Source organism: Enoplosus armatus, chromosome 14 (assembly GCF_043641665.1).
Source record: "Enoplosus armatus isolate fEnoArm2 chromosome 14, fEnoArm2.hap1, whole genome shotgun sequence".
In the NCBI taxonomy this organism is placed as follows: domain Eukaryota; kingdom Metazoa; phylum Chordata; class Actinopteri; order Centrarchiformes; family Enoplosidae; genus Enoplosus; species Enoplosus armatus.
Window position 1 is genome coordinate 8,917,608 of NC_092193.1, and position 23,787 is coordinate 8,941,394.

At 42.2% G+C, this 23,787-nt stretch overlaps 1 protein-coding gene across 1 annotated transcript in view; it reads right to left on the reverse strand.

Moving 5' to 3' along the window:
• b4galt2 (UDP-Gal:betaGlcNAc beta 1,4- galactosyltransferase, polypeptide 2) overlaps positions 1-23,787 on the reverse strand; it is a 138,033-nt gene that overhangs the window by 70,610 nt on the left and 43,636 nt on the right. The window contains exons 2-3 of the mRNA XM_070918768.1: positions 6,203-6,321; positions 5,051-5,167 (exon numbers count right to left, since the gene is read on the reverse strand). Coding sequence (XP_070774869.1) covers positions 5,051-5,167; positions 6,203-6,321 — 236 coding nt within the window. The remainder of the gene's footprint in view (positions 1-5,050; positions 5,168-6,202; positions 6,322-23,787) is intronic.

Sequence of the window (23,787 nt, forward strand, 5' to 3'; positions counted from 1 at the left end):
GAATATTATGTGACTTTTGCCTTATAGACTTCCCCTATAGCTGCAGAGTATTAGATGTTATAAATCAATAATGATATCCAGCTTTTATCGACCTTAAGCTCCCATAAAATACATAACAGCAGATGGGTGTTTCTTCCTTCATCACTTTTGTCACTCACCTCCCTCCCTCACTCTCTCTTTCTCATTCCCCCCACCCTCCCTCTCTCTGGGCTTTTTTCCAGTTTACATGATGAGCCGATGGCCAACAAACAAACATTGGCCCCGGTCCTCGGCAGGCAGAGAGGACACAGAGCAGCAGGGCAGAACAGCAAGGTTGCTATATAACTTTCCGCATGATCCCTCTGCAACGCCTACTCACCGTACCTCACCAGCAACACCACTTTTCAGAGCAAGCTTAAAAATGTCCGGTTGAGGCAAAACAAGGGCGGCAGGACGTGCAGTAAGCAGAGAAACCGGCCATTCAACCTGAAGCCATGTTGAATTCAGCCGGTTTTAATAGTAAATGACAAGCAGTTTGTGGTGTTGAGAGCTGAGACTGTGGTGTGACCTCTGACCTGTGCATGGTAAACACAATAAAGTGCCTAGAGCCTAAATGACAGACCAGAATTAATTGGCTATTTAGCAAATTGAAAAAAGATTTTGCACTATTTTCGGACATTAAAATGACCAAACAATTGATCGATTGAGAAAGTAATTGTCAAATCAATCAACAACATTGGTTGCAGTTCCAGGCCATTGGGAATTCTCCCAGAGCTCACAACGGCCAGTTTGAAATATAATTGGGGGTTGATGGGAGGAGCTTGGGTCTGGGGGGGATTTGGATGTATCTCTGAATCTTATTGTATAAGGTTTCTAATACGTATCACTTTGGTGTAATCTTACATGGCTAATCAATGTAATGTTACTTAGGCAAGCTTTCATTTACTTGGGCTGCCTCCTATTATAGCCTATGTGTGTGTGTGTGTTCATGCATGTGTGTCTGTGCATGCATGTGTCTGAAGTGAAGGTGCACCCGGGGCATTTGTTTTTTATCTCCAATGGGCCTTTCTTTCCACAAAACGACTGTTTTTGACTCTAAGGACATGACAGCCATTATCTGTTAGCAAGGATGAGACTGGAGGGGGAGAATTATCACTGCCCCCCACCCCCCCATCCCGATCCCCCTCCAGTGGCTCTGTGTTAAAAGGTTCCAGACTTCCACTCATTTAACACTCGAGTGATCACGATGGAAAAGTGCTCTCCACCGTCCTCTCAGAAAGTGGCGCCGGGTGTAAAGGTTTAATCGCCCATCGTGTCAGATACATCAGGACTTCTTGTCATCAAAATCCCACCTCTGTCGCTTTGATTCGGCTCCTCTCAATCTGCCTGCCTGTCCGTCCTGTTTGTAGTCTACCTGCTTCACTGTCTGTTTTTGGGACTTCCTCTTAAGCAGTTTGTGTATCCGCATGTCCTGCCTAACCTCTCTAAAGGTGAAAACAACACTGAATAAAACATAACAAAAGGCAAAGATCATTTGATATTTTTTAATACATGCCCCTGTCTGTTTGTTTTGTGTTGCTGTTTTTTCAAGGAAACAGGGCTGCCTCAAAGTACCTTTTTCATTTTTATAATTTGGGACCATATCCATCAAGCATCTAGAAATAAAAATGATCTAAAGTATGATCAGCATAAAAACTCCACTCTAGGTGGCATCAATATTGCACATTTGAAGATAAGTTATAAATCCAGGCTCCAGGCCGTGAGGTTTTCAAACTACCTAACTTTTCAGACTAATTGGGAGGAAGCATTTGGCCAGAGCTCAATTCTAACATAAATCCTGCGAAGTGCAGCAGCAGTGCTCAGATTGGGAGCTAATTGCAAAATTACACAATGATGATATTAGTTGAGCAACTGCTGTGTAAAAAGTGTATCACCTCAAGATGCCCTTCCTTACCAATTAGTATAAAATCTAAATTTCAATCAAGGAGAAACCAACAGTGTTTTACCCAAAAGTAGTTGCTGATGAGTCAGTCCTTTAGGAGACAGTTTTAAAGAGGGGAACTCTCTGCATTCATTATTACTCTTAGTAGAAGTGTAGTGGTGTTTACATCACTGGTAATCTTTGGGTCAGTTTCAAACTCATCCAAAAAACGGGAGGCAGAAATTAACCCCACTACACAATGCACCTGCATCGCCGGTTACACGAGAGAATATATCTGGTTTTAAGAATCTCGACAAGTTCAAATGCATTTAAAAATACACGCGAGTAATTTCCACTTCAAACAAAGCCCTCTCTGAACTTCTAAATCATAGAGTGGTGAAAATGATGATGGTTTTGCAGATAATTACAGCCAGGCAGCGGATCAGTGTCTGTTTGAAGTGCAGGTGAAAGAGCTGAAGATGCAACAGCAGCTCTAATGACGTCGCTGGCAACTATAAAATCATATTATCTCGTGGTATGGCATTACATAAAGACTTCTGTTGGTAGAAAAACAATACAACACACGAGACACACAGTTTGCTTAATGAGTAGACTGTCCTTCAGCTCTGCCAGCAGTCTGCACTGCAAAACTGTCCTCAAGACTGAATCTTTCATCCAAACGACCATGTTTTAAATAATATTTACAGTCGGCTGAACATTTTCAGTAACATCTTTTAAATCACTTCTCAAAACGTTTTTTTTGTGAAAACTTCATTAATGTTGGCCCAAAGTTTTATTTTTCCAGTTTCAAAATGTTTTATTTGTTCATTTTTAGTTTTAATGTTATTTTATTGTTTGGTATTTTACTCTGTATCATTCTCTGTACTTTAATATGGCTGGTTTTAGTGAATTGCAGTGCTTTAATTGTTTTAATGTTGTTTGGTGCTAAATAAACACAGTTTATCATTGTTATCATTGTAATTATTCATTTTCACTTTTGAAGAACCTCCAATGTTCAGATTGATCGGAGACAAGTGGGAAATGATATGAATGTAACACACAAATCAAAAAAGCTGCCTTGATCTGAAACTGAAGATAATGTAAAAGTATATAAAGTCTTGTAGCTGTGACGGAAAACTCAATGAGAGTTGAGCCAAGCCTCGAAAACTGAAAGGAAAAGGGAAGGTGAGGTTAGAAAATGTTGCGTCTACTCTCACACACACCCTCACCCTCGCTAACAGCTTTACATTCGAGGTAAGAAAGATTCAGAGATGCTCAGACAGAATGTGTGTGTGTACAAGTGTAAAGGCGAGAGAGTAAGACACTGGAACATAGCCATATCAAGAGTAGAGCACAGCAGGGCAGGCGGAACCAAAGGTCTGTTCCACAGGGGGAGTGATTAAGGCGTTGCGCAGAGCCCACAGGGGAGAGAGAGGGCAGAAAGGAGCGCTCATTACCGATAATGTAGAAAAAGAAGAACTCTCACCCAACGCAGTGTGGAAGACGCACACACACTCTCACAACATTGTTTAGAAAATCAAGCTCCTTGTGCTTCTGCTGAACTGAGCGCAGTGCCAGTAAATATGTTGCTGATTTATGCTGCAGATGAGTTTTTGTCAGAGAAACAGTCAATGAAGACCACAAAAGAGGGAGGACGGGTCTTTAGGGGTTTAAGCACCTGCAAATTGACTTGGTCTCCATTTCTACATGCAGTTAAAGACTTTTTTTACACCACATTAATGAACTGAAACACCTGATGGAGGTGAATAGTGTTCTAATTATTCCTTCACTACTCCTTCATTTAGCTACTCTGAATTTCTCTGGGTTTGACTACCCTGTTGTAATATATATATATCTGCCCTTTATGAAGGGTTTATAAGCATTAATTAACGGCTTCATTATTTTTAATGAATTATTTACTAATGCTTTTAATAGTCATTCATTAAAGAGTAACCGCCCGTACGAGATGCTTTAAGAAGTAATGCGAATGCGCCTACGAGGCAGGGAACACTACACCTGGCATCCTATTGGTTGGGGGAGTGCGGGGAGAAGGGCTGAAGCTAGAGAGCACCAAATCTGTGCAAGTCAACAATATATCTGAGTGCAAGCAGACAGTTTGAGCAGAAGCAGAGCAAATCTAAGCACTATTTGAGTGCGAGGGCATGGGTTTTGAGGGAAAGCATTACAAAATCCGAACGTGAAATCAATAAGTCGTGCTCTGGAATTGAAAGGCCACGCTCTTGAATAAAGATAGCAAAAAAGCCCTACAACAGATCTAGTTCATGTCTAGTTCTTGTCATACAGTAATCTGAGCTTGCAACAAGATATACGTAAAAGCTTTTACTTGATCTGTGATAGGGTTTATCATAAAACAGAGGTCTTTGCAAGTAAAAATTATCAGTATTTTTTGCCCATGACCTACTTTGCGTCCCATCTCATACCGGAGCTTGAGAAAGCAGAAATCCACACATTCCCATATTAACAGTTAATTGATTATGTTAGGTGGAGTAGTAGGCTCATAGTTGGCTCATATCAATGACTCACATGATCACTTTCCTTCTTTCTTTTGGCTGGCTGGTAGTGGGCAGGGCTTATGAATTCACTCAGAGACCCAGGTGTATTAATACCGCATTCATGTCATATCGGGTATTATGAGTTTCCGACTTGTAAATAGCATTCAAGTCGGAATTACGACTGGGAAACTGGGATTTCTCTTATATATCCACCTCATGCCAGCTAAAGACCACATTTCAGTGTAATTAAACCCCAATGACAAACTCTGCAACCATACAACCGTCTTGATGATGTGAACACCCAGTGATCCTTAACATGGGAATCTTTCCCATCTTTACCATCCAGCCCACATGACATGAGGCCGTAGTGCTCATGCAAAGCAGCGTTGGGGTGTCGACTCTGTTGAGCCACGGTTGGACTGAGAGGGAGCCTACACCCGTTTGCCTACCTGTCTTTTGCTGAGAACTGTTAAGGCTCTGCCTCGACATCCTTTTTGGACCAACCACAAAGAACAAACTTGAACAAGAGCATCTTCGACGTACGCCATAGGGCTGGCCACTCGTGGAGCCCGTGCCTGGAGCTGATACAGACTCTAACCTTCACTTTCTTTCGTCCTTATCATTTTCTTTCATTTACCTGGTTGATGATATAGATGCCGTAGTCAATCTTCTGCCGTCTGAGAATGGGGTGGAGGTAGTGGAGCCAGTACTTTAGGTGGTTTTCTCTGTGACGGAACGGGATGATGATGGCCACCTAAACAAAAGGGATAGTTTTGGTTGGTAATTTGTTTGCTTCCAACGGGAACATTTACTATAAAACACCACATTTCCATTTTGGCGAACTATTTGAATGCATAATTAAATCAATGCTGGCAAAGAATAATGATGTGGAGGTGCACTGAAACTTTTCTATTGTCAACGTGGACAAAGACTATGAGACAGTCCTCCTATTATTTCCTCTCCAAAGTGTGTTTGTTTGAGTAATTATGCTTAGATGAGCTTTGTTTCATCCGACGGTGAACTGTTCTGCAGCAGAAAATAATTTCCCTGGTTAATGTCACAGTGTACACAAAGTTGGTTCTCATTCATTATGAATGAAGCAGCTCGAGGAAGGAGCTATCAATGGCATTACAGATTTGAGGTCGCCTTGTATCTCTGTGCTTTAAGTGAGTCGTTCTCAGCTGTCCAAACAGTCCAAGGTTGAGCTGTAATTTACCTGTAAATTCACGGTAATTTTGCACTCAGATGAAGACTGGCAGCAAATTGACCTGGCATTGTGATGAGTGCACCTATTTTGGTGTTATCTTCACCGCTACAGGAAACACCTTGACCTCAGTGAAGTGTTTTTCAGAGGAGAAAGACTTCAAACAACTTGTATGGAGTAATCTTATTTTAAGCAGCCAAATATGGAGCCACATTTAATGTGAAAAAAGTGGCCACTATTCTGTACAGACCTCTGGTTTGCCCTTTTAAATTCAATTCAATACTGAGAGAAAATATGGAAGCCCATTTGTGCCAGGCAAAGGTAAAAATTAACAACTGTAACATAGTTGCTCATAACTTTGACTTTGTATCTCGTAATTTTGACTTAATAACTTAAAGGTTTGTCTTAGTAACTCATACGTTTTACTTACAAGCTCATCATTTGACTTACCATGAACATTTAAATTTTTATTATGCATAACTTAATTTCTTCTACTGGCAGAAATGGGCTTCCATAATAAAATGTGCAAGTATACGTACTTTATATAAAATATGTTTATAATATAAGAGAGACTTATATACAGACCTTCCATCTAGGCCGACAGTCAGGAGGCGTGTAGCGGCCTCCCTCTGTCACGTTGGGGTTTTCTTTCTGCACTCGTTCCATCGTCATCTGGGAGCTGAACTCGATCAACAAACGGCCCACTGAGGAAATAAGGAAAGAGGGAAGAGTTAGCAAGATGAAGAGGATAACAGAGGATAAGAAAGAAGTGGAAAGAAAAAAACAGAAAGCAAGAGAGGGAACGAGGGATGTTGGGAGTTGAGGGACAGAGAGAGAGAGCTGTTAGCTTCAAAGCAATACTGCACGTGTATCAAAGCAATGTGTGCAGAAATAATGGTTTCAAGGGATACGATCTGCATAATGCAGCATTTAATAAGATGCACAGACTTTGGAAAACATATATTCCTAAAAAATAAACAAAGACTTTGAAGTCAGTCAGTGTAAACACAACATGAGAGGTAATTACGCTGCTCAGTGATGAAGCCACACCATATGCTATATCACTACAAATCTATCCATCATTCCTTTGAGTACTGACGGATCAAATGCTAACTAAGCATGTGCGTTTGTGTGCATGAGATTGCGGGTTCAGACTAATTTAAAAGAAGGGTTGGCTTTAAATCCCTTGCCTGGACGGTAAATACAGCCCCTCGTTCAGGGAGCCAGGATCATTAAAATATATGAGCAAGCTTTGCTGTTTGGGCTCCAACCAAATCTCTGCAACCATAACCCTCATTTTAACAAACCAGACTTTGAGCACAAAATGCAAAATGTCACTCATTAGTGCATGCTTTTCTTCAATGTCAGTGACACAAAAATAACTCATTAGTTAATTTACAAAGCATCACGAGTTTAAAAGAAAAAAAAACATATGACATGATGTTTGTCACTCAAAATCTACAACTATAGAAGATCAGGTCTGTGAAAGGTCTTGATCAAGGACGTACCAAAATAAAGAAGGTACTTCATTCATGTTAGTTGTAACTGTGTGTAATCAATCATTAGTCCCCAACAAATGTACTATTTACTCCTGTTTGAGTAACATTTGCTAAAAATACAGCAGCCAGCTGTTGAAATTATTCAGTCGTCTTTTGTAAATAAACCTGTTTTTAAAGATTTACAGCTTCACTAGCAGTGAATGAGCTTGGTGCTAAAGGCTGGGCTGTACTAAGAGTTGTTCGGCCATGTCTAAAGGCTTAAGTGCTTCTACTTGTTGCAAATGAAACACTTGGAGACGGGGAAAAGCCCACTTAGAGAGGAGCGACACATGATAATTGGAATAAGGGCTCACGTGGCGTTGTGCTCGGTTGTACCCACGAAAAATGAAAATTAAAGAGAGCTGTAAGGAGAAGTTCAAAACTTCTCACCTCCTCTCACCTCACCACCTTACATGTGGCCAAATGCTGCTTTAAGTAGCTTGTCAGTTTCGGAAAATTACAAAAAATTGCTGGACACAGACATCTATAAAGTGTGACTGAGGGTGTTTTCAGACGCTGTTTGATAATTAGTTTGATAAAAAAACACTTTTTTTGAAGCATAATGGTGCCTTAAGTGCTATAGACAAGAGAGGGAAGCGAGACAGTGTTGAGTATCATTGGTTTTCAGGATTCTGTCTCCATTGATAAAAAGGTAATGCATGTCCTGTGTTGCATGATTTGTGTATGAGTACACAGTATGAGAGCACTGTGCTGCAGAGAAGAGAAGAGAAGAGACGAGACACGAGGGCAAACCAGGTGTATGACTTAATAATCCACTTAGCATTGACGTATGAGCTATGTGTTGAGAGGTCTCCTCCAATCAACGCCACGCAGGCGAAGAGCATGATCGATGCCAACAAGGTTACATGTTCATAACACACCTCTTTATTATACCACAAGAGCTGAATGCAAATAGTCCCAACAGCCCTCTCCCCTGACCACTTCTGCTCATCACCCTCCATTCTCTCTACTCTCATGCCTCTTTTTTTCCCTCTTCCTCTCTCACACTAATGAGACAGTGGAAACATGGTGTTTGCGTCTTGTCTCAAAATGCTGTTAGTCGGCTCGCGGACAGCAACAGAGAGACACAACGACAGGAAATACAAGTTCTAGCAAAATGACGCTATTTTTAGATGAGTTGTGTTAAAATTGTTTAATTAATCACTGCAGTTACCTTTCAGTACCAGATGAATAGTGCAGTGACGTCTTCTGTAAATTATATATAACATATTAAATATAATTCTTTTTTACCACCATCTCTTTTACATTTTAACAAATAACCCACTTCAGAATACATATTATGCTTTATTTAGGGCAAGTCTTAAATCCAGTAGAAGGCGATGAGAGCATAGTGTGTTTTTAGTGCACTGTGTCTCAGCGGCAGACAAGACTCCCTGACTATGATATCACTGTGTGCTCAGTTAGTAGCTGCACAGTATACACTGGGTTTTCTGAAATCACAAAGTGCTGTATTTAGTGTTAGAACAACTCCTCTTGAGGGTTAAAAACTAGGCTTGCAGAGAAGCCTCTATCCAAACAAGCATGCAGCAACATGACTGCACTAAAATCTAACATGTGGCCCAAGTTTGAATCAGTGTTAGAGGCACGAAGTCTTTTTCTTAAAACCTCTCTTCAGGGAACAAAACTTCGTTAAATCGTTGTTTAAAGGACCGGTGTTTGTTTTTGGATGGCGTAGTGCTGTTGAGAGTTACCTGCCAAACGTCAATCGTTTTACAAGGAACAGTTCAACATTTTGGGGAAAACACTTGTTCACTTTCTTGGCAAAAGGTCAGATGGAAAGATTGATACCACTCTGATGTCTGTGTGTTCAGTACGGCGCTAAAGCCAGGAGCTTAGCTTAGCACAAAGACTGGATGCAGGGGGAAATGGCTAGCCTGGCTCTGTCCACGGTTCAAAAATACTCTTACAGTAGCAGCACCACTAAAGCTCACATTATAAATCTTATTTGTTTAATCTGCACACAAACAGAAATGTAGAAATTACTGTTTGTGTTTTTTTACGGGGGAGTTATGTGCTGTAACTTCTTCTTGACAAAAAGCAGAGGGGTGCAGTGACTTTCAGGACTCTTGTCAACTTTGTGTACGCTGACGACATTAACCAGGAGTTGTCAGGTGATGGAAGGATGGACAAACTGTCAGCACATAGCTTCAGCACATAACTCCCAGTAAAACCACAAAATGTCATTTATTCCATTTCTGTTTGCTAGCTGTTTGCCTCTGCTTCCGGTTTTAATGCTAAGCTAAGCTAATTGCCTCGTGACTCCAGCTCTATATTTAATGCACAGACACGAAAGCGCTTTCAATTTTCTCATCTTTTGGCAAGACATAAGCGTACTTCCCCAAATAACAAACTATTACTTAAATTCAAGAAGATACCAACTTCACATTGATGTCCTTGTTTGCTTAATGCTTTTCCTCTGCATTTGATTTACCGCCAACACACCTCGTCAATACAGCTGTCTCTAGATTCTGTTGATAACAAATGGTTCACAGTCACACGCATGATTTTTGTTTAGATTGGAAAAAATGGCGACAGGTGGAGGTCAGTAAGCTTCCAAATAGTCGTGAGTAGAGAGACCTTTGAAAATAACAACTGACATGATCCTGTTGTGCTCTGACACAGAAGACATGAATAATACACTGTGTGTGTGTGTGTGTGTGTGTGTGTGTGTGTGCACATACTGTAAAAGAGAGACGGGGGGACTGTGCATGTATGTGTGCATGTAAGAAAAAAGAGAAAATGTGGGTTTGAGTTAATATTGGTGGAAGAGGAAGTGATAAATGAGAGTTGTGATGTGTGGTAGGTTGATAGCGGTGCAATTATCACACAGGCACACACACACACACACACACACTTGTAATATCTCATGCTTATCTACGTGGTGATATTACAGTAATACATTATAATCACGCAGCTTGATCGCTCTATCTGGGACACCCACTGCACTTTGGGGGATACATCACTGCTTTGTCTGCAAATATACACTATACACAGGCATCCACATACACAAACACACACACACACACACACACACACACACGCATTCTGTATACACACCAAAGTTTCCCACCACAATAATAATGAACTAAATCTCGGAGCTATTAGGTTAGTAGCACATGTACCGATACAATGCAATGAGAACAGACCTGAGGCTGGAAGCAGTCTAATCACACACACACACACACACACACACACACACAGAGCGAGTCGGCCTATTTGAGGCTGTGATTCAGCCTGGGTCAGACTTGACAACAAGGAAACAGAAAGAGGAGAAAAACGAGGGCTCACGAGTGTTTTGTTTTGTTGGTTTTGAGGGTTTTGTGTGACGTGGAATCCATTCACAGATTTTAGTGCTTGTTGCTTCTCTTCCCGTCTCATTTTGTTGATTTGTTCTTCCTTTCTCACCACATAACTCACATATCAAAGCTGAAAGATCGCTGAAATATAACAGATAACACTCACACCTCTCCCTCCCTTCTTATCGCTCACGCTCACTCTCCATCAGGCCGGAGGCGTAGAAGGTTTTAACAGGTCCAACTGATTCCTGGTAACCGAGACTTGACCCGAGATTTAAGCAGGGCCATGTCCCTATTTCTGCTGATATCGAGTCTGTGTGTCAATACATCTATCAGCCCTGATCATGTGGTGTGTCATTGCAGGAGAGAATTGGTATTTGTTGAGGTGAGACCGAGAGTGTGAACATTAAGTGGTGGAGTGTCGTGTTCTCTTTCCACTGAGTATTTTTTAGTCAACCGCATTTTAGATCGGGTCTCATAATCCTCGGATCCCTCTTGTTTGAAAATCAATTCATTCACGCCGGGTTTAGGTAGGTTTTCCATGTATCCATTTTGGATCAGTGAAAACTTCTAATTAATGGTCTCTAATGGAAAAACATTTGCTGACTAAAATCTGTTCCAATTACAGAATGTCTTGTAGGGCTGCAAGTATTTTCATAATTTATTTATCTATGGAATATGTTCTCCATTTTATTAATTAAAGATGTCACCAATAAAATAACGACAAATGGCAATCACAATTTATTTGCGGCCAAATTGTGTTTTGAAATAGCTTATCTTGTTTACTGGTCAGCCACATTCAATTATAGTGTTACAAAGTTGTAAAAAAAAATAAGCAAATCCACACATTTTTAAACGTTGAACTAACAAATATTTGGGATGTTTACATTTTGACAATTAATTTAATGATAAACCGATGATTAAAATAGTCAATAATTACTTTTTATGCCATTCAAACAGAAGTGAGCTGCTCGTCATCGCTGCTGAGCTCAAGGCTAAATGAGCCACTATTAGTATAAGACATCCGAATCTCAGACCAGCTGTCCAGTTGAATTGTGGGTAATGTAGGTTTTGACAAAAAGAAGGATGCATGGAATAAAAAAGATGATGTCTCTGGTTCTGCTTCATTGATTTTTTGCCAGTCAATCGTAAGTCCAAAAATGTTACAGAAGTGTAACGCTAAATTAATTGAGTACTCTTTTAAGAGTAAATTAAATGTTATATCGATTAACTTGTTAAAACTACATCGTCATCACGTCTACAGTTAGCCTGCATTGGGTTTGAAATTCTGGCAAAGTCTTCACATTAGGCTTTATTCTCTGGGTTTTTATGAGGAAAAAAGGCGTCATCTTGTTAAATACTGTATTTACTGCTTTGTCTAAAACTGTGCTGTGCAGTAACTGAATTCTAAAGGAATGCCAATATCTTCCTACACAGGTGCTTGGGATCAAATCTGAATAAAAAGAAAAACTCATTTGATTCCATGTGGCAGTCTGTGACAGCCGCACAGCAACTAAACAACTTTTCCTCTAAAGTCTGAATCCATGTACAAAACGCCGTGACTTGCAGTGTCCTCGCAGAGTCACTGGTCAGGCCATCTGACCACATAAACTACACGACAGACTGGCTGTTAATCAGCAGTTCGCTCTGGGACTTTCTGTGCCTTCATGTTACTTAAGTGACAACTGAAGCAGTGCCAGGGTCAGATTTCAGGGAGATGTTCTGAGTTTATAATTGAGTTTGGTTCTTTGGCTTCAGTGTGGGTGAATAAAAGGGGGAAAAAGGAGAGAGAGAGAGAGAGAGAGAGAGAGAGAAAGGAAACTAGAGAAAGGAAAGTGAAAGGAGAGAAAAAGAGGGAGGGAGAGATTGTTCCTCTCCTCCTGCCTCCCACTGACACAGACTGTGACAATAGAGACTTTCAGCTCTCTGAATCTTATTAGCCTGTCGACTCCCTCCTTCTCCTCTCTTTCTCTCTCTTTCAATCATTTACAAGTGCCTCGACCAACTGTGGACTGTAATTGCTATTCTTCCAGAGAAGGGGAGAAAGAAAGAAAAGGAGATGGAGGTAGAGGAAGACAGAGAAGAGTGGGGAGGAAAGGAGATGTGAAGGAGGGAATGAGAGGGAGGGGGGGAAAAAAAAGAAGAACACGTGCAATGCATTTTGTCAAAACTTCTCCTTCTATTTCTTTCCCTTTGTTTATCTCTTTTTGTCCTTGTTGACATCCTCCTCTTCTCTCGCCACCTCTTTTCAAGAATCCTCATTGTGGATCGTATTTGTGTCAAAGGCTGTGTTCAACATTGAAATCCTGTTTGTGTGTGTGTGTTTCTGTATTTGCATGCAAGTGTGTGACTTTACTGGATCAGAGGATTATTGGTATCACGCAAAACATCCAGTCATCTGTTTGTGTGGGTGTGTATTAATGCAGAGGAGATAAAGGGTTAATGGCGGTGTATTCACAGCCCACAAACAGAAATACACAAGAGGTTGCGGAGAACGCTGCGCCTTGCACAAACCGACAGCTTTATTGTCACGAGCCATGTTGCCGGAAAACAAAATCCAGACGACAAAAAAGAAAACATGAACGTTATGAAAAGGAAAATGTGAAACTGGTCTGGTCTTGAATTAAAAAGGTTCTGCAGTCTCCGTGAGAGAAAAATAGTCCGACTGAATTTGTCAATGCATAACCTTGACCAAAAAAAATATTACTTATGTAACTTAAACTCATGGTGTGCTAGAAGTAAAGCAACCAACAGAGACGATATGGCATACACGTCCCACAAGTCAAGAGATAAGAAACAGAAAGTTGCAAAGTGGGGGGATTATTTTGGTCCTGTGTTCGATGACTGACAGTTGGAGGACTTCCAAGGTTTGGATTGCGGGACTCTCTCCCGATTTATTCATTAAAAAGAGGAGCAACTGTGTTAGAAAACACTGTGTACATAAAGACGTTAGGAAAGAAGTCAACCACGACTCTCAAAGTGCATTTCTATAAATAAATAAAAACATCTGTTCACAAAGAATAAAATTCTGCTGCTGCAACGGCGAGTGGAGCCTTTCCAAAAACATGATGGTCATATAGTGTTTATATTGATTATTGAAAAACTTCTCAGAAACAAAGTTGGCCATAAAATAAACCTACAGTGTTGTTAAATTATCCAGGAGACTCCAGGGTTTCTATGTGGAGAAACAGTGAGGAGATCATTAAAAGAACACCTTCAAATGTGAATATAAAGTGGAGAAAATTACTTCCAGAACCAGCGGCTACAACTACTTTGCATCTGTTTTAATAACACAGCCAGTGACAAACAGGTAGGACCAAAGCAAAACCAGCAGCTGCAGTATTATGAGACAGAGTGAGAGCTTGTCAGATGACACCTCAAAGTCTTGTTTGAAGCGGAGTAGTGAAGACCAGGCTAAAACTGATCCGCTGGCTTTAGTGCTCTGCAAGAAATGCCTCATATGGTTGTTTAACTACTGTGCAGTGTACATATGTAGAAATAAATAAAATAAATAAATGATTAAATAAAAATAAGTTGTTTTGTATATTACTTTCATTAAATTTCAACAGAAACATAATGTTCACAGCTCTGCTCCAGATGTTTTCCCCATGGATTTGTTTTGTTCAGACACGTTAGCAGCCACGGATAGAGCGAGTAACAATCATCAGGAAAAGTATTTTTATTTTCAGCCGTAATGTACAACAAACAACCCGTGTGTACACAAACAAGTAAACAGGAAATTTCATTAATGAGTGTGAATTTCAAGCAAGCTGATGAAAGTAATTACAGTGTGAAACACTTCAGATACAAGCGCTGATTCTGGGAAGAAAAGCCTTCTGTTTCTTACATCAAGCAACAGTACTTTTGTCAGCATGTATTGAAGTGCTACTCTACGCTCTATTCAAAGCCAGTGTTGTGGATCGTTACCCAAACAAGCAAAGCAAAAAGCACTTAATGGCTCGAATCCATGTGCACAGTATGTTCACCAATGTGTTTTTGTTCTGAGACGGAAGAGGTTGGGAGTAGGGGGCATGAAACAGATGGAGAATGCATGTAACACAACGCTGTATCCTGGCACGAGAAACAGGGTGTGTGAAAGGCAGACAGGGAGAGGTGGACGGAGATGGCATCCGAAAGGATAAAGAAAGGAAAGAGCATGAAAGAAGAGAGGAAGAGCGATATGATTTGAGAGATAGAAGGACCGCAGAGGGACAATAAACAGACAGGAGCAGGAAAGAAACAGCTGAAGAAACATGGGAGAATAACAACGGAAATACAAAGTGAAGGGGGGCGTGACAGATAGAGTGAGGTCGTGAGCCAAATGCCAAGGCAACACAACACCAGTGAAATGAAGGTGTTGTTTCAATACTCTGCAGGACTGTTTCTGTAACTGTTTGCAATTTTCTTTGTATCACAGGCTGTCATCCCTGAAAATATCCAGAGAGAGTGATGAAGAGTGTAGTTACCTCATAAATTGAACACATTCACAACAGCCCTTAATTTATCACCAAACTACGAAGTTAAATTTAAGACATTTTTAATCCCACAGCGAATGCAATTCAATACCTGTCTCATTGTCATACCTGCCAACTCATGAAAGTATGATGGAAAACCAGCAGGGACAATAAGGCGTAGAACAATTTATTATTATAGCACATTGTTTCACTACTTCCCAGAAGTATATAACAATAATTTCTAATTATAGATCTAATTAAATGAACGTTACCTGGACCTGGATAAGCAGCAGAAAATGGATGGATGGATGGATTGATTAACAAATTAAAAATTAATTTAAATTAATTTACATTTTTTGCTAAAATTGACACTTGGCCATTATGAGATGATGAGCATCCTAGCTACTGTAGCAAGCAGTAGTGGTAGTGTTTGCTACAGGCGCCCGACAGCCTGCAATCAGATACAACAACATTTTATAACATTACAGCAGGCAAGAGAAAACTAGTTTTGTAAAGTACATTAAAGACGTCCTAAGGCCTTTTTTTTTGAGGAAACTCAATACTTTAACACTTTCCAAGGCTAGCAGATACCCTGTAGTTTTGTCTCAATTCCATAATGCTTTACTAATTATAGCCATTTGTGAGTATATAGTACATTTCCATTGAGAAAAGTAACAAAATGAAGTATACTCAAAAGGTGCCAGTAAGGAGACTAAATTCACTTGAGTTTTGAGTGTGACGCTGGACACTATTTTCCCCACAGTTTTATGAATTAAGGAAATGAGCTACTCACAGCTGGAATAAAAAACAAGCTGCAGATGGTGGTGAGTCAGCTCCAGGAAAATCTTTGCCAAGACATTTAGCTTTCTCTATGTGTAGATTTCCTATCTAATTATTATGTGATAAGAGCTTCTCGCAAATGATTCACATGGAATACTCAGTTTTTTTTTCATAGAATAATTTGACAGTACCAGAGAAAATCGGTGCAGTCTACGTGTTGCTTTCAGCCTGTTTATCTCAGTGTCCTGGGATGGATACCAAGTCAAGATGATACAAAAGTCAGACATTTTCTAGTTTCACACTTTAAGGTTGGTTAGCATTAGCTTTCCAAAGTCAGACATTGATCATTTCCTGTTACTAAAGAATGGTACAATACATACATTTCAGCAAATACAGTGCAGCATTACAATTATTAGTACATATAGTACATACAGGACAAAGATTTTACTTTAACAAATACTTACCTAATAGCAACAATAAAACGAATGGGGCTTTCCTTTACTCACAAATTAAGCAGAAAACTTCCTCAATCACAGGAAAAAGAAGAAAAGCAGAAAAAGAACCATGTGTTGTTTTTAATCACACGGGCTGTTGTTCAGTTGCCTCTTAAAAAAACAACAGACAATTATGCGAACGTAATCCTTGATTATCATCATCCTATTAATCTGGAATTAACCTATTCCAAGTAATCTAGGGACTGCAGCCACAGTTGAACTGTGTTTTGTGCTGGCTCGAACAACCATACAAACTTATGTGTATTTCCCTAGATGCTGTTTTTGGCATGATTTGGACTGTTCTCCCTATTAGATGATATCAAATCTGCATGACTGGCAGCAGAGACAACACTTGCATGCCAGCATGAGTCTGTGTGTGCATGTGTGTGTTTGGTGGTGCCGCTACAGGTCTCACTGCCACTGTCCAGCTGGCACACTGATGTGGTAGTTGGCACATACGCTGACACACACACATTAGAAACACTATTCTCAGAAGAATCAGTATCCTGAAACAGCCGTAGCCAAGCACATGAGGACTCCAAGGTTGTGATGCTGTCAGAGCACTGCGTGGCTTGGTGTGGTCAGGGTGGTGCTGCTGGGTTCAGGCTGCCAGAGGATTACAATGTAGACTCAACTTTTCATGCTGCCAGGATGCTTCAGCCAGGAATAACACTGCAGAATATATTCATCAAAGTCCAGAACTGAGTTTAAGTCACATTAAAATAGTCAAGCAGCATGAGGCAATTAATATACAGTATATACTTTCTGAACTGTCCATCTTCAAGGTTAAAATGATATAATGTCAGTAACCTTACCTGCTAACTTTGAATTAAAATGAAACATTATTATTATGTTAGCTGCCACCTCTCATAAAGGCTAATGCTAAGCTAAACTTATTCAATGCTGTTTGGCTGCTTTGTTGATGATTAAAGCTTACAATAAGCTTAAATTAAATTTCACTAATGTTAGTGGCTACCTTTGTTGCTCTTAAAGGCTAACGCTGAGCTAAAATGATACAATGTCAGGTATGCTAGCTCCTTTGTTGATCGTGCAGGCTTAGATTAAGCTTACATGAAAAGTAAATAATGCTAGCTGCTTACTGTTGCTCCGAGTGGCCAATGCAGAGTTAAAATGGTACAATGTGGGTTACGTTAGCAGCTTTGTTTATCATAAAAGCTAACATTGAACGTTAATGAAACACCATAAATACAGTGCATCCGGAAAGTATTCACGGCGCTTCACTTTTTCCACATTTTGTTATGTTACACCCTTATTCCAAAATGGATTAAATTATTTTTTTTCCTCAAAATTCTACACACAACACCCCATAATGACAATGTGAAAAAAGTTTTTTTGAAATTTTTGCAAATTTATTAAAAATAAAAAACTAAGAAATCACATGTACATAAGTATTCACAGCCTTTGCCATGAAGCTCAAAATTGAGCTCAGGTGCATCCTGTTTCCACTGATCATCCTTGAGATGTTTCTGCAGCTTAATTGGAGTCCACCTGTGGTAAATTCAGTTGATTGGACATGATTTGGAAAGGCACACACCTGTCTATATAAGGTCCCACAGTTGACAGTGCATGTCAGAGCACAAACCAAGCATGAAGTCAAAGGAATTGTCTGTAGACCTCCGAGACAGGATTGTCTCGAGGCACAAATCTGGGGAAGGTTACAGAAAAATTTCTGCTGCTTTGAAGGTCCCAATGAGCACAGTGGCCTCCATCATCCGTAAGTGGAAGAAGTTCGGAACCACCAGGACTCTTCCTAGAGCTGGCCGGCCATCTAAACTGAGTAATCGGGGGAGAAGGGCCTTAGTCAGGGAGGTGACCAAGAACCCGATGGTCACTCTGTCAGAGCTCCAGAGTTCCTCTGTGGAGAGAGGAGAACCTTCCAGAAGGACAACCATCTCTGCAGCAATCCACCAATCAGGCCTGTATGGTAGAGTGGCCAGACGGAAGCCACTCCTTAGTAAAAGGCACATAGCAGCCCGCCTGGAGTTTGCCAAAAGGCACCTGAAGGACTCTCAGACCATGAGAAACAAAATTCTCTGGTCTGATGAGACAAAGATTGAACTCTTTGGTGTGAATGCCAGGCGTCACGTTTGGAGGAAACCAGGCACCGCTCATCACCAGGCCAATACCATCCCTACAGTGAAGCATGGTGGTGGCAGCATCATGCTGTGGGGATGTTTTTCAGCGGCAGGAACTGGGAGACTAGTCAGGATAGAGGGAAAGATGAATGCAGCAAAGTACAGAGACATCCTGGATGAAAACCTGCTCCAGAGCGCTCTTGACCTCAGACTGGGGCGACGGTTTATCTTTCAGCAGGACAACGACCCTAAGCACACAGCCAAGATATCAAAGGAGTGGCTTCAGGACAACTCTGTGAATGTCCTTGAGTGGCCCAGCCAGAGCCCAGACTTGAATCCGATTGAACATCTCTGGAGAGATCTGAAAATGGCTGTGCACCGACGCTTCCCATCCAACCTGATGGAGCTTGAGAGGTGCTGCAAAGAGGAATGGGTGAAACTGCCCAAAGATAGGTGTGCCAAGCTTGTGGCATCATATTCAAAAAGACTTGAGGCTGTAATTGCTGCCAAAGGTGCATCTTGGGTTCCAAGATGGCGCCGCGGATGGCTGCCTCGGTCTGTTGGAGCGCATTGTTTTGCCTTGTTTTGTTTGTAAACAGTGTTTTTTGTTTTGGTTCACGGAGCTCTTTCACCAGAGAAGAGCTCATGAACATCAGGGGAACAACTCCAGTGGATTTGTTTCCCGAATTTCTCGCACCTTTAACTGTTTTATGGGACATTCTGGTCAAAGGTGCTCTCACCTTTGCAGCTCTACGTCGACGTAGAGGGAAACGTGCCGGTGCGCTCGTGCGTCTTCGCCGGCGAGGACAACGGACACCGCTACCCGGAATATTTCTCTCTAACGTGCGCTCACTGGGGAATAAGATGGACGAACTCCAGCTGCTGATGAGGAGAAACAAGGACTTTTATTCATCTGCTGTTTTGTGCTTCACGGAGACATGGCTGGGGGAAAGAACTCCCGACGCGGCGCTGCAGCTGGACGGATTCCAGCTTCTCCGAGCGGACCGCGACGCGCACCTCTCCGGCAAAACAAAGGGTGGAGGTATCTGTTTCTACATCAACAGCAGCTGGTGTAACGACGTGACAGTGATCCGACGGCATTGCTCTCCTTCCCTGGAAACTTTTTTCATAAACTGTAAACCTTACTACTCCCCCCGTGAGTTCGCTTCATTCGTTCTGGTCGGTGTTTACATTCCACCGGAGGCCAACGTGCAGGACGCACAGCGCGCACTCGCCGACCAGATACTGGAAACGGAACGGACCAACCCGGACTCCTTAGTTATTGTCCTCGGTGACTTTAACAAAGGTAATCTCAGACATGAACTCCCCAAATACAAACAGTTTATTAAATGCCCCACCAGGGAGGGGAACACTCTGGATCACTGTTACACCACAGTCAGTAACGCTTTTCACGCCGTCACCCGCGCTGCACTGGGACACTCCGACCACGACATGGTCCACCTGATTCCCACATACAGGCAGAAATTAAAACTTTCTAAGCCTGTTGTGAGAACTTCGAAGAAGTGGACCAGTGAAGCTGCAGAGGACCTGAAGGCGTGTTTGGACTGTACTGACTGGGATGTTTTCAGGACTGCTACCAACAGTCTGGATGAGTACACAGAGGCTGTGACTTCATATATCAGCTTCTGTGAGGACTGCTGCGTACCAACTCGGACCAGGGTGAGTTACAACAACGACAAACCCTGGTTCACAGCAAGACTGCGACAGCTGAGGTTGGAAAAGGAAGAGGCGTTTAAGAGTGGCAACAGAGTGGAGTTTAAGGAAGCCAAGTACAAGTTTAGCAAGGCGGTGAGGGAAGCTAAACGACTGTACTCAGAGAGACTACAAAACCAGTTCTCCTCCAACGACTCTGCTTCTGTGTGGAGGGGGCTCAGGCAGATCACCAACTACAAGCCAAGAGCCCCCAACTCTGCTAACGACCGACGCCTCGCCAACAGCCTCAACGACTTCTACTGTCGCTTTGAAAGACAATGGGACAGTCCTGACACCATCCCCCACACCATCACCCACCAGCTCCAGCCCAACAGCCCCAACCCCCTCATCACACCTGGGGCTGAACTCTCACACCTCCTACCACCACAGCTGCCCCCCACAGCGCCCCCCACTCCTCCAGCATCGACACCTCTGTCTGTCCTTGAAAGAGATGTGAACAGGCTCTTCAAGAGACAAAACCCGCGTAAAGCTGCTGGACCAGACTCCATCTCCCCATCCTGCCTGAAGCGCTGCGCCGATCAGCTGTCTCCGGTGTTCACGGACATCTTCAACACCTCACTGGAGACATGCCACGTGCCAGCCTGCTTCAAGGCCTCCACCATCATCCCCGTCCCCAAAAAACCAGGGCCCACAGGATTAAATGACTACAGACCCGTCGCCCTGACCTCTGTGGTCATGAAATCATTTGAACGCCTGGTCCTGTCCCACCTCAAATCCATCACAGACTCTCTGCTGGACCCCCTGCAGTTCGCCTACAGAGCCAACAGGTCTGTAGACGACGCCGTCAACCTGGCTCTACACTTCATCCTCCAGCACCTGGACTCCGCAGGATCCTATGCCAGGATCCTGTTTGTGGACTTCAGCTCTGCCTTCAACACCATCGTCCCGGCTCTTCTTCAGGACAAGCTCTCCCAGCTCAACGTGCCTGACCCCACCTGCAGGTGGATCACAGATTTCCTGTCTGACAGGAAGCAGCACGTGAAGCTGGGGAAACACGTCTCAGACTCGCGGACGATCAGCACCGGCTCCCCTCAAGGCTGCGTTCTTTCTCCACTACTCTTCTCCCTGTACACCAACAGCTGCACCTCCAGTCACCAGTCCGTCAAGCTCCTGAAGTTCGCGGACGACACCACCCTCATCGGACTCATCTCTGGAGAGGATGAGTCTGCCTACAGGTGGGAGATTGACCACCTGGTGACCTGGTGCAACAGCAACAACCTGGAGCTTAACGCTTCAAAGACAGTGGAGATGGTTGTTGACTTTAGGAAGAGCGCAGCCCCACCCGCCCCCATCACCCTGTGTGACTCTCCAGTGGACACTGTGGAGTCCTTCCGTTTCCTGGGCTCCATCATCAGCCAGGACCTCCGGTGGGAGCTGAACATCAGCTCCCTCATCAAGAAAGCCCAACAGAGGATGTACTTCCTGAGGCAGCTGAGGAAGTTTAACCTGCCACAAACAATGCTGGTTCACTTCTACACCGCCATCATTGAGTCCATCCTCACCTCCTCCATCACCGTCTGGTACGCTGCTGCCTCCACCAAGGACAGACGCAGACTGCAGCGTATCATCCGCTCTGCAGAGAGGGTGATCGGCTGCAACCTCCCATCTCTTCAGGACCTGTACTCCTCCAGGACCCTGAGGAGAGCAGGGAAGATCGCTGCCGACCCCTCCCACCCCGGACACCATCTGTTCGACCCCCTCCCCTCTGGCAGGAGGCTGCGGTCCATCAGGACCAAAACCTCCCGCCACAAAAACAGTTTCTTCCCCTCTGCAGTCAACCTGACAAACTCTCACTGACACCCCCCCGAACACTACCGCAAGCTATACGTTATATTAACGTACATCACCCCTGTCCCCACTGCGTTACATTAACGCACTCACCCCCTACTGGACACTTTATCTGGACACTTTACTTTACTTTATTCTGGTCACTGCACTGTTTGTTATTTATCTTATCTTATTTTTATTTTTATTCTTATTGTTATTTTAGCTTTTATATTCTACTTATTTGTTATCAAAACAATAGCACCTTCAGACCACAGCAAATTCCTTGTAATGTATGTTACTTGGCAATAAACAGTTTCTGATTCTGATTCTGATTCTGATTCTGATCAACAAAGTATTGAGCAAAGGCTGTGAATACTTATGTACATGTGATTTCTCAGGTTTTTTATTTTTAATAAATTTGCAAAAATCTCAAAAAAACTTTTTTCACGTTGTCATTATGGGGTGTTGTGTGTAGAATTTTGAGGAAAAAAATGAATTTAATCCATTTTGGTATAAGGCTGCAACATAACAAAATGTGGAAAAAGTGAAGCGCTGTGAATACTTTCCGGATGCACTGTATTAATGCTAATTTTGTTGATCATAAAGGCTAATGCTAAGATGAAATATTAACATGTCAGTTATGTTAACTGCTTTTGTTTTTTATAAAAGCTAACAATAAGCTTGAATAAATAACTAATAATAATAATAGTAATCTGCTAACTTTGTTGATCGTAAGGCGAATGTTAAGACAGAAAAAAATTCAAATTTTGAGATCAGCTAGCATCTGAGCTATAATCACAAAACACAGCCACACTCATAGAACACACATAGAAATGGTCAGTGCATACAGTGCTAGCTTGCTAACAGCTACCTCTAACATTTGTACAGTCGGTACATTTTCTTAGTGGTGAAAAAACACGACAACAACAACAGCCTGAATGCACCCCAAGTCCTTTGACATCTAACACTCAGAACAATTTAAAACGTGTTTTAGAATGGCTGCTGAAAATTTGCACATATATAATTCAATGTACAGTCTCAGGAGACGCACAAGAGCTGTTTTCTGGCTAATTAAAATTTTTTAAAACTCATGAAATCTTAAGACTCAAATCTCAAAATCCCAACAATACTTTATGTCTACTAGAACATCAATCTGGACGACCGGATGAACTGTTCATCCCACAAAAATGAATCTATCAGCGAGTGTATCATCTCTGCCTGACCTCAAAGGAGTGGTTCAAACGGAGAAGGAAAAACTAAATACTCTTTCAGGGAGCAGTTCATGTCGAGCACTGATTTCTCGCTGAACTGAATCTGACATTTGACATTTCTGAAGGCTGTACTTTGACACGTCTTGGATGCATGTGTGTATTTGCATGTGTCTGCACACACACACAGACACACATAAACCCATCAGAGAGTATCAGTGTCAGTGTATCAGTGTCCCTCTGTTCACGTCTGTCTTCCTCTGCTTTAATCTCCTTTCCTTCTTTTCTCCCTGGAATTTCTTTCGTCCGTCCGTCACCATTAAAGGCTATCCACACACGTCCAACTGTGTGTCCGAAAATGCTAAACACGTACACACACACACACACACACACACACACACACACACGGACATCAGACACACGCCCTGGTAGACCCAACATATTGAAAGAAATGTAGTTCGTAAATTAATTCAATTTCCCCCCGGGGATCAATAAAGTATTTCTGATTCTGATTCTGATTCTGAATTCAAAGCAGTTATGCTAAGTTGGACAGAAGAATCCATCCAAGTATCCCAGTATGTTAGTGTGTGGTTGTGGTCATGGGTCGGACCGTCAACATGCTGTCGGGCGTCGTAAGATCGCAAGATGGTCTCTCCAGTTTTGATCTTGTTAAAAGCCTTGCGAGAGCTTTCTAAACCAGCAGGAGACGGGACAGAGCAGGATGAGTGATACTAAAACATAAGAAGTTACAGTAATCAAAAAGGATGGATGAAAAAGGCATG